The sequence below is a fragment of a genome, unplaced genomic scaffold, assembly GCF_019419815.1.
Source record: "Pyrus x bretschneideri cultivar Hongxiangsu unplaced genomic scaffold, Pyrus_bretschneideri_v1 Contig143, whole genome shotgun sequence".
In the NCBI taxonomy this organism is placed as follows: domain Eukaryota; kingdom Viridiplantae; phylum Streptophyta; class Magnoliopsida; order Rosales; family Rosaceae; genus Pyrus; species Pyrus x bretschneideri.
The window spans coordinates 1,339-11,417 of record NW_025999439.1 but is presented as its reverse complement, the minus strand read 5'-3'; the positions used below and the strand labels follow the sequence as shown (position 1 = coordinate 11,417).

Sequence of the window (10,079 nt, the reverse complement as noted above, 5' to 3'; positions counted from 1 at the left end):
ACAACGGCAGGTGGATCTTCTGTGTTAATGCAAAGGGTAGTACTAGAATTTTAAAAATAAAGTGAGGATATAAGTGATAGAAAATTTGTATTCCAAATTCCCCATAGCAGACGGAATTGAAATACCTTATAGATCTTAAGAGTCCAATTCCTCCAAAAGAAGGAATTGATTCCAAAATTTTTGTGGGTCCTGCCACTTTTTCAATTCCTCCAGATTTAGTGAACGCTAGAGTAGTCCGTAATCGGAATTCAATTCCACATTTTGATTCTGATTACAGATATGTAAACGCGCCATCTATATAACTGTACCAACTATTTTCTCATTAACCATCAACCATCAGCCAAGAGAGGCAGCAGCAGCAGCAGCAGCACTTCCTCTCACTATCACTTGTGGAACCCATCAACCATCAGCCATCAGCCATCAGCAGAAGATTCTCAAAATTTTCCTCTCCCACTTGAACAATCAGCAGATTAGTTAAAAACCCATTATTTTTTGGAAGCAAAGAAGGAAACCCATGATTTAGAATCCGAAAAGAAAATCGGAAATTGTATTGTAATTCAATGGCATTCTTGGAGGATGTCGTTGTTGTGCAGCTGCAAATGTTTCTTGGTCTGTGAATGCAGCAGCAGAAGTGAAGAGGAAGAAAGGAGAGTGAAAATGTTGTGTAAAAAGAGTGTGTGCAGAAGTGCCATTGAGGAGGAGGAGAAGGAGGACAGTGGATCGGTGCCTGTGTACCTCAATGTATACGATCTCTCACCTTTTAATGGCTACGCTTATTGGCTTGGCCTTGTAGTTTACCATTCTGGTGTAAAAGGTTAGTTCTACCAACTTTACTTTGTGTTTGGCTGGTGATAAAATATGCATAATTTTGTTTGTCAGATGAGAAAATGCAGAAAAGAGTTGGGTTTAACCTTTTGGTTGCTGTGTCTTTGGCCATTGATTATGTGTAGTTTAAGATGTATGTTCTTCAATTGGATTAGGTAGTGGATATTCTACATCCCATGTGCTTTTAAATTTTGATTCAAAAACAAAAGTTCAAGTTTTTGAATGATTTGGCAATACAAGATAAAGGATTGATGTGAGTCATTCAAGTCCTTGAATCCGAAAATATTGTATTGTTAGTGTGATAAATAACTGCTAATTTCCTTGCCAACTTCTGGTAAGAAATCGAAGGTTCATGAATTATTTTCCACTTCAGTTTCCAGTTACAGCAAGATCTAAATGATTTTTGAAATGTTTTTCCATTTTGTTGTATTTTTTCCATGTTTATGGAGGTTTTTGATTGTATTTACTTGTGCAGTGCATGGTGTGAAGCATGCATTTGGACCTCACGAGTATCCAACATCTGGAATTTTTTAAGGAGAACCGAAAAAGTGTGACGGGTTTACATTCAGGAATCGATTCTGATCGGGAAGACGATTGTTGGGCCTTTAGAAGTGAGGGCAGTGTTGGAAGGTCTTGCAGCGAAATGCAAAGGAAATGCCTACAATTTGGTCACCAAGAACTCCAACCATTTCTGCAGTGATGCATGTATCACATTGACTGGAAAGCCAATTCCAAGTTGGGTTAATCGGCTAACTAGAATCGGTAAGAACTAAGAAGTTCTTTTCTTTTGTTCATTTAGTTTATGCGAATCAAACATTTTAGTTATAAAACCAAAAGGGCAGGTTTTGATAACATGAGCTTGGAGCTCATCTAAGGAGTAGTAGTAGCTAGAATGCACTTAGTGTTGAGTATGAATCCCACTCCCACATTGATGGAAGGAGTGGAGGGATCATGCATGTGTTTATACATTAAGTGGGCTACTCCTCATGTTGCCAATTGATTTTATGGTGGAACACTAACTTTCTTCAAGGTATCATAGCTGGTTGTCCCACGTGTGAAGCCCAATGACCACACGACGTGCTCCACGTCACCCCGTTAGTTTTGTCCACGTGTTAGGCTTGAAAATTCGCCACACATGAGGGGCGTGTTGAGAATGAATCGCACATTGATGGGAGGAGGAGGGACCTTTCTTGGATTTGTAAGTAAGCTGGGTTGCTCCCCATATAGCCAATTATATTTATGGTAGAATCTCAACTTTCTTCACTCTTCAAAAAAATGATCGTCTTGAAATCATTCTTTTCAGAAAATGTTGCATTTTACTTCTTAAAGTTTTACGTTTTTAATACTATTGGTAACCAATCATTCCTTAATATGCAGGCTTCCTCTGCAATTGTGTTCTTCCAGTGACATTAAAAAATTTGGCCAAAGTTCATAGAATCAAGGATAAGGCCGATGAAGGAGATAAGAACAAGTTAACAAGCCAGTCAAACAATTTGGCAATATCTTCTAATTGTCCTTCATCTTCATCATCCTCTCCTTCTGGCACAACATTGCGCAGGGGTAGAAGCAGAACAAGACGCCCACGTCCTCTCTCTTCGCCTTTGATTATTGCTTCTTCATCCTTTTGACGGTTGAAATTTGCAGCAGCGTTTATTTATTTTCTAGAAAATTGCTTAAAGATAAGAGGCAAAGTCAAGTTCTTGTTTCTGTTATCTTTTGATTCTTTTCCTGCCCCTGCAAGGTTTCCTAAGTTGGCCTTGTGTGATTTTCTTCTACCTGGCTCAAGTGACTTGGCAAATTCTACCACTTGGACATCTTTGCTCTTAGGATGATGAATTGATAATGAACTTACTCAGTTGATTTCATCGAAAACATGACGATAAATGTCAATAACCCTCCGGCAGATTGTCGACACATTATTGCAATTCCGTTCTTTTGTGGTTCGTATGTGTTACTTTAGGAAAGTAAAGTATTTACCAAATTCGTGAAGATTAAAGAAAGTGAAGGGTGGTAGATGCGAGTTAGGTTAGTTAGTTAGGACATTATACTAACACTTTTATACTCGAGTTTGAATTCTTTTCGCAATAGACTAAAGTAGTTCAAAATACCACTTTACGAAAAATATGAAAGGTGTGCCTGGTTTTCTTGAAAAAGGTTCACTTTCGAATAAAGAAAGCCTACAACTAGGAACATTGTGCTCCCTCTCATAGGAGAGTTGGGGTTAGAAACTTAGGACCCAAGTGCTTTTGTTTATAGTGGCCTTTCCTATAGGAAAGAAAGTTGAATGCCCCACAATATGCCCTTCACGTTCTCTTGCTATTCCTGGTTTGGTATTCGAAGTGAAATTTCTGTCTCTTTCTTTCTTCCTTTAATTTCTTCATCTTATTGTCATCTTTTCTACTTCAGGACCTGTTGGACCAAATTAGAAAATTTTCGTGTAACGTGGAGGCACTGTTTACCCTCTTACACCGAAGTTCAAATTTTTTCTTGTCTTTGACTCCATTCTGATCCTATTGATAGATATCAAACATTTGTACAGGCAAATTTGTGTTTTTGTTGATCAATGGTTGTATCTGATACACCTAATTGTCTCTCCACGCAATACTCCTGAAAAAATAGTTGAGAAATGTTCATAAATAAAACTTTTGTCAAAAGTCGAACATTTTACAAAAATTCAATCAAAAGTCAAACTTCTGTCACTAAAAGGGCACTAAACAGGCAATGAAACGCGTCTATTGATCTTTTAGTGTCCCTTTATTATTTGTTTACTGTCCGTTTAGTGAAATCAATTATTTTTTATTGAAAATTATCAAAAGGGTCGTGTATTATAATATCAAAAAGTGATAAAACGAAATTTCGAGTTTCATAAGTGCTTTTATTCTATCATACACCTTCATGATAAAATCTCTTCACACTAAAATAACATAATTCAATGGCTTCAACTTGATCAACTCAAGTAACTTACAGCATTAGTTGGACATTCAACAGAATAAACTATGGAAGCTGTGCTATAAGCTATAACATTCAACGAGATTTTCAAAACTATATACATATCACAAACATGCAATTTCCAAAGGTAAATCCTATATTTGCAAAAGAATAAAATGAAGAAAAATAAAGTCCTGAGACCATTTGATTGTGTCTAACTGTCCTGCAAAAAGGCCAATCACAGTAAAATTCAGGGCCGGTGCCAAAATAACACCTCACTGAAAAAAAAGGATTCGAAGAGTGCTTCACCAAGAATTGTAGGGTTTACAGCAGAGGCTCAGGTTCACCGAAAATTATCAGCTCTGGCTCTACTTTTCTTGTATCCAGTCAACAAAATTGTCAAGGATCAAAGGCCATGCAAGTTCAGGGTCGTAGTTGCTAAGGTCTGGAAAACTTATCTGTGCAAAGGATTGTAACGATAAAATGTTAGCTAACATATCATGAAGGCAGAGAAGCATTTAAGAAATAAGACGTGACTACTAGTGAATATGTGGACAGGCATGCGATATAGTAGTCAATAAGGAAAACGAAAAGAAACAAAGCAGGTGTTCAAATAAGCGACCAACGTGTAAGATTACCTCATTGCAAAACCGGTAAAAGCCCATCCATTGATCCATATTTATGACTTTGTAATCATTCTGGATCTGCGTTTAGAAAACAAAGCTCTTTTCAGTGAAGGTGGTAGTTACGCCAATGTCAACAGATACAAGATATTGGACTACTACATATGAAGAAATTGAGAGAAAAGGATCCCCATCATCTTCTCTAAAGATTTAGAACAATTGCATATTTAAGAATCACTTCCCCGACTAAACGGAAAACCAGTTCATTACTAAAGCAATATTTTTCAGCTACTCACCTTTAGATACTGAGTAAATAAGTCAACCTGCGAATGGTATTGAGATCCTAAAACAATATTTAATAACTCGCATATGCTGTCTATATCTATGCTCTTCTGTTTCTCCTCTGTAAATGACAAAAGAAAATTACAGATGGCTCATATTAGTACATATATGAAAAGGTAAAAGCAAAAGGAAAAATCAATTACGTTACAAGATTTAACCATAAAAGACACATTGAGCTTGTTACCTGTTAAACAATATTCGAATGCATAGGAATAGAAATCCACAAAGTTTGATGGCCTCCCGACCTATTCATAATATAATTAAAGGTAAAAGGATCAGAATATCTGTGACCTCAATCATGTCAATGTGGTTAAACAATTAAATTGCCATAGTAAAAGAAAGCAATTTTAAAAATCTACCTCTTTCTCTAGCTCTGGAAGTGCCTTCTTTAATTTATTTACATTGTCCACCCTTAGTCCTTTAAGACCTACTCGCCACTCTTCCTATCAACGAGGAGATTGGCAATGTCATGAAACAAACGGAACGGTTAGAGTAATGAATACAAGAACGTTCCACATCAAGTTTCAATTTTTACTAGAAAAGTATATCAAGAAATATGCAACTTCTCATAGAACAAGGATCGAACGGTTAAGTATGGAATTGACTTTGGATTTGACATTGTGGTCAGCATTATTGGAGCATAAAATCCACACGGTAACTACATTTGACAAAAAAAAAAACAAAATAAAACAACAGACTACATCCCCCGAACAAAGTAATCCTTTAAAAGGTTATTCACTACTGTAAAGCTTGACAACTTAACCCGAGTGTCATTTGATCTGTGTGTGTGTGTATATATATATGCAGCTGAGTGTATATATGTTCGTATAGAGTATACAGATTTGTCTTTATGGACACATGTCCTCATATGTGTATATATTTTCCTTATTCCTTATTCCTATAGCTTCATAAAATAGGACTCCATTCCCCTTTGAAGCCAAGGACTCCATGTATATACATATAAATCTCTTCGAGTAAACACACCCAGACATGTAAAACAACGACAAACCTTTACATTTGGACCTTTCCACTTTAACAAGTGCCATGTGTCATTTTTACACAAAAAGCAAGGCATTAATGAATTTGAAATTATACTTTTTTTTTTCTTTTTTTCCATCTTTAATTCCTAAACAAAAGCATGAAAGTTCTTTTTTTTTTTTTTTGGGTAAACAATGACACATGGCATTTGAAAAAAAATAAAGTGAGAAGGTCCAAAACTAAGAGAAAATCCAATTATCAAAAACAATTTAACAAGGTAGAGGTTAGATGCTAGATGAATGAAATAACTTGTGGAACCATACAACACATTGATAAATGGAGTAAGTGATAATCCCATGACAAAAAACAAAAGAACTTAAAAGTACTTTAATATGCAGATGAGAAAGTGCTGCTTACCAAGGTAAAGTATCCTTGTTTTTCAGCTTTCATTTTCCTGGCATACATCATACATAGTCCATTAGCTTTGACAATTCAAATCAAGGATATATCGAAGTGAGGACCAAATGACTCCAAACTGAACTTACCAGGCAAGCATCAAGACCCTTACATCGGTATGTTCAACTTCCAAATCTGAACAAAGACGTTCGATTCCCTCTGGGCTGTTCAAAGAGCACGAAATAACTAATAAGTCATAAGGGAACATCAAACTTTCCCCTAACAAAGGTGTGCGTACATTTAAAAAGCACGGCTTCTCCATGGGAAAATTTTATTGAGGTGGAGTACTGTTGAATATATCACTACCAGCTCATCAAAAAAGTTGTAAAGGATTGGATGATGTAATAGTTAGTTGAAACAGTTAGTTAGTCCTCTAGTCAGCTATATATAGCTATTGTAAACAGATAGTAAAGTAAGTTCATTGAGTTTAATAAAAAGCTTCATTCATTTCTTTCTCACATTTCTCTTCTCTCTGTAAAACTTCATTTCTTGATTTTATAATTGTTCATCTCTGCTACTTCTCCAATGTAGTTAACAGATACAAATATGATTACAATTTGATTCTAATTGAAATGCTATAAAACAATACTAGTTTTCTTCTCCCTTCTATAAGAAAAAAACAACGATTTTGATGCTTTATCTGGTATACATAGTCCATTAGAGTAATGAATACAAGAACGTTCCACATCAAGTTTCAATTTTTGCTAGAAAAGTATATCAAGAAATACGCGACTTCTAATAGAATGAGGATCGAATGGTTAAGTATGGAATTGACTTTGGATTTGACATTGTGGTCAGCATTATTGGAGCATAAAATCCACACGGTAACTACATTTGACCCAAAAAAAAAAAAACAATTACATCCCCCAAACAAAGTAATCCTTTAAAAGGTTATTCACCACTGTAAAGCTTGACAACTTAACCCGAGTGTCATTTGATCTGTGTGTGTATATATATGTAGCTGAGTGTATATATGTTCGTATAGAGTATATAGATTTGTCTTTATGGACACATGTCCATGAATGTGTATATATTTTCCTTATTGCTATAGCTTCATAAAATAGGACTCCATTCCCCTTTGAAGCCAAAGACTCCATGTATATACATATAAATCTCTTCGAGTAAACACACCCAGACATGTAAAACATAATGCAATTCTATTGGTGCCTGCAGATTTTCTGGACAGGGAGAATTGGGTCATTCAATAACAACCCTTTCTGTTGAATAATAATCACAGGGAAGTGATTTTCACACACCCTTTTTAGCTTCTTAGACACCCCTCTTTATTTATGGCCATCAGATTGAAAATCAAAGGTAGAAGGTGAAAAGGGTTCACTTCCCTAAATATAAGATGTCACCATGAGGGGAATAACCAACAATGATCTTATGTTACTACAAAGACGGTGATCCATCTGTTTCCATTCACTCCCTAAAAGATGCCCCTACAAATTAATGAGATGACAAACTGTTCAAACCCCAATACTTTATTCATTCTGATATCAAAATTATATTCTCATGAAATTCTCAACTACCATCTGGAAAATGCACTAAATCCGTGACAAGGAAAAATGTAATAACATTTTGAACAGCTGCAACAAAAGTAATAACAAAATCCACAAATTATGACAAGGTTTCTGTGCAGTAGACTTACTCAATCAAACCAGAAGACGCATTTTCATATGAGATAAAGACCGCATCAATACGTTCCAACTCTTTATTAGCTGCTTTAATGGCTGAACAGATTAAGATTAAAGTAGTTATAAGCACAGATAATATGGAACGCCAACTCAACAAAATGTGTAAGCAATATTCAAATAGGTTACTATTTAAAGCATTAGAAGAACACATTGTACAACTACTAATGTCTGCAGTATTGCAATAACAAAACCAGATAGCCCAAATCCGAAATGTATTTCAACTTAAAGCAAGGTTTATTAAGTAATGTGTGGTTCAAGGAGTATCCAAAACTTGAGTAGGATAAATTTTACAAAGCTCCTGAAGGACGTGTAGCATAAACCAGCTAACTGAGAGTTCGAGAACCCTAGGTGGTTCTCTTCCCATCTGCACCCCATAAGTGGGGGTGTAGAAAATACTGAAGGGGGCTCGAAACCTTGCCTCTCTATTTGAGATGTCCTCCGTGTGTTCCAACTACTAAAATGCCATCGCTGAAGTAAGTATTATTTTCCCACAATTCTCATTGGGCCCTGTTTGTTTGAAAATTTAATAAAAAATATTATTATATTAAATTTATTAATTGAATGGAAATTAAAAGTGGAGCCTTTTGGTAGAAAAATGTGTCTACTGAAATGAAGAGTTGCAACTTTTGACTCTTCATGAATAGTCACATGCTTTCCAAAGAGGTATCTCACATTCTATAAATAGGGAAGCCCCCTATAATCACAAAATAACTTTTCATTGTTTACATAATCATACATAGAGTGCATTAAATATTAGAGAGTCTCATTGAGTCCATATGAGAGAGTTTTCAACACAATCGTGGTTCATGGAGCCTTGTGATTTGGAGTGCTACTATTACAAGGACGTGGTCGTTGTATCTTGGGAGACATGCGCCGATCAACCATGAGCACTATAGTGGGCGTAAACTTGTCTTAAGGACAAAGTGTCCAACACTTGCCCCGACCGTATTTTCAGGTTTTTCTAATCCATTATATCATCTTCATTTAACATTGGTTACTCATGTGCATGCATTATTGTGATATATAATTACATGAATTATTTCTTGATTTTCTATGTGATTTATTATAGCAATTAAACCCTAATTTTTCCAACACTGTTAATCATGGTTAAGAAAAGATGGAAAGTTTTGCCACAAGACTAAAGATTTGATGAAACCTGTCTAAAATGCAAACGTTTGATAGAATGTGATATTGGCAATTAGTTTGGGCTGCTCGATAACTTTTCCATCTTCGTCTTCTTGACTAAAGGAGGGTGCAAAGATGGAGATGTTAAAAAGAAAAGAGCAAAGAAGGGTTCTCAGATAAAAACCAAGAAATTTTAAACAGATCCAATTTTTATATTTCTTTTCCACAAATCAGAAACTTTAAGCCTACTCTGTTCACTCGTTGATTTTTCTGGTTAATAATCTAATTTTTTTCAACAATTCAGAACCTTTAACCCTTTCATGCAACACAATATTCCAATACTTTCACTAATTCAACTAAACCACTTTCGGATTTTGGATTTCGACAAAACTTTAGACTTTCTTAATTTAAATTACCAGTATTCCTATAATTCAACAGAATTCTGCTCTTTCTAAAACCAATTTAATTCAATTCGATGCAAAGCATGAAGCTCCAATTAAACCTAATCTATACCAGCAAAAATCCATGATCATAAATAAGTACAAAAAGTACAAAATTCAACAAATTTAAAGACTTTAAAATTGAAACAAAGCAATCAATACTAATACTACAAAACCAACCGTCAAAACATCTAAACCAAACAATTCAACGACAATTGAGCGAAATTAAAAAAGAAAATGGAAAGATGGAACACGAACCTGAGCGTCTCATGTTGTTCACCCGAAATGAACCGGATAGATTACAATCAAGGAGCAAGCGAGCGCGGAAACCTCGTCAACCTCTCTGTCGTAGAGGGGGGAGAGGGAAGGGGGGGGAGAGAGAGGGAGAGTGGTTGAATTGGGAGGCTGAGGCTCTGATTATTTTATTTCTGTAAGCCTCTAACTTTGGTGGTTTCCAAGTTGGATGGTGAGCGCTTACTATTTTGGTGGGCGTCGTACGGGAGAAGGGAAAGTAAAAAAAAGCAAAGCACAGATGGAGGTGGATTGTATGCGTTTTCATTTCCATACTCTTTCATGCCTTCTGTTTGTGTGGTTACTGTTAAATCACGTCAACATTTTATACTCTTATTACTTTTTGTTTTATTATTTCTATAAAAAATTAATAT

The 10,079-nt window shown here is 35.6% G+C and overlaps 1 protein-coding gene and 1 pseudogene across 4 annotated transcripts; one reads left to right on the top strand and one right to left on the bottom strand.

Moving 5' to 3' along the window:
* The first annotated feature begins 354 nt into the window (after positions 1-354).
* On the top strand, positions 355-2,739 carry LOC125475375 (annotated as a pseudogene).
* Positions 2,740-3,721: 982 nt separating this feature from the next.
* Positions 3,722-9,834, bottom strand: LOC125475372 (DCN1-like protein 4). Of its 4 annotated transcripts, none has more exons than XR_007256752.1 (10): positions 9,673-9,834; positions 7,804-7,885; positions 6,242-6,316; positions 6,114-6,150; positions 5,078-5,161; positions 4,903-4,963; positions 4,673-4,779; positions 4,392-4,457; positions 4,063-4,211; positions 3,722-3,976 (listed from the first exon to the last, which is right to left on the bottom strand). XR_007256752.1 is itself a non-coding variant. In XM_048580086.1 (9 exons), the coding sequence occupies exons 1-9, from the start codon at positions 9,683-9,685 to the stop codon at positions 4,122-4,124; spliced, it is 615 nt and encodes a 204-aa protein (XP_048436043.1). In that variant the 5' UTR covers positions 9,686-9,834; the 3' UTR covers positions 3,955-4,121. The 4 variants fall into 4 exon arrangements, 1 of the variants encoding a protein (XP_048436043.1); XR_007256753.1 differs by having other exon boundaries at positions 3,722-3,971; XR_007256754.1 differs by having other exon boundaries at positions 3,722-3,967.
* Between the last annotated feature and the right edge of the window lie 245 nt (positions 9,835-10,079).

Excerpts from the sequence above, each read along its gene's own strand:
- LOC125475372 (XM_048580086.1), bottom strand. Across the intron at positions 5,162-6,113 it reads AACAAGGATACTTTACCTTG|GAAGAGTGGCGAGTAGGTCT; the intron begins GTAAGCAGCACT and ends CCTCGTTGATAG. Across the intron at positions 4,458-4,672 it reads TATTTACTCAGTATCTAAAG|ATCCAGAATGATTACAAAGT; the intron begins GTGAGTAGCTGA and ends TTCTAAACGCAG.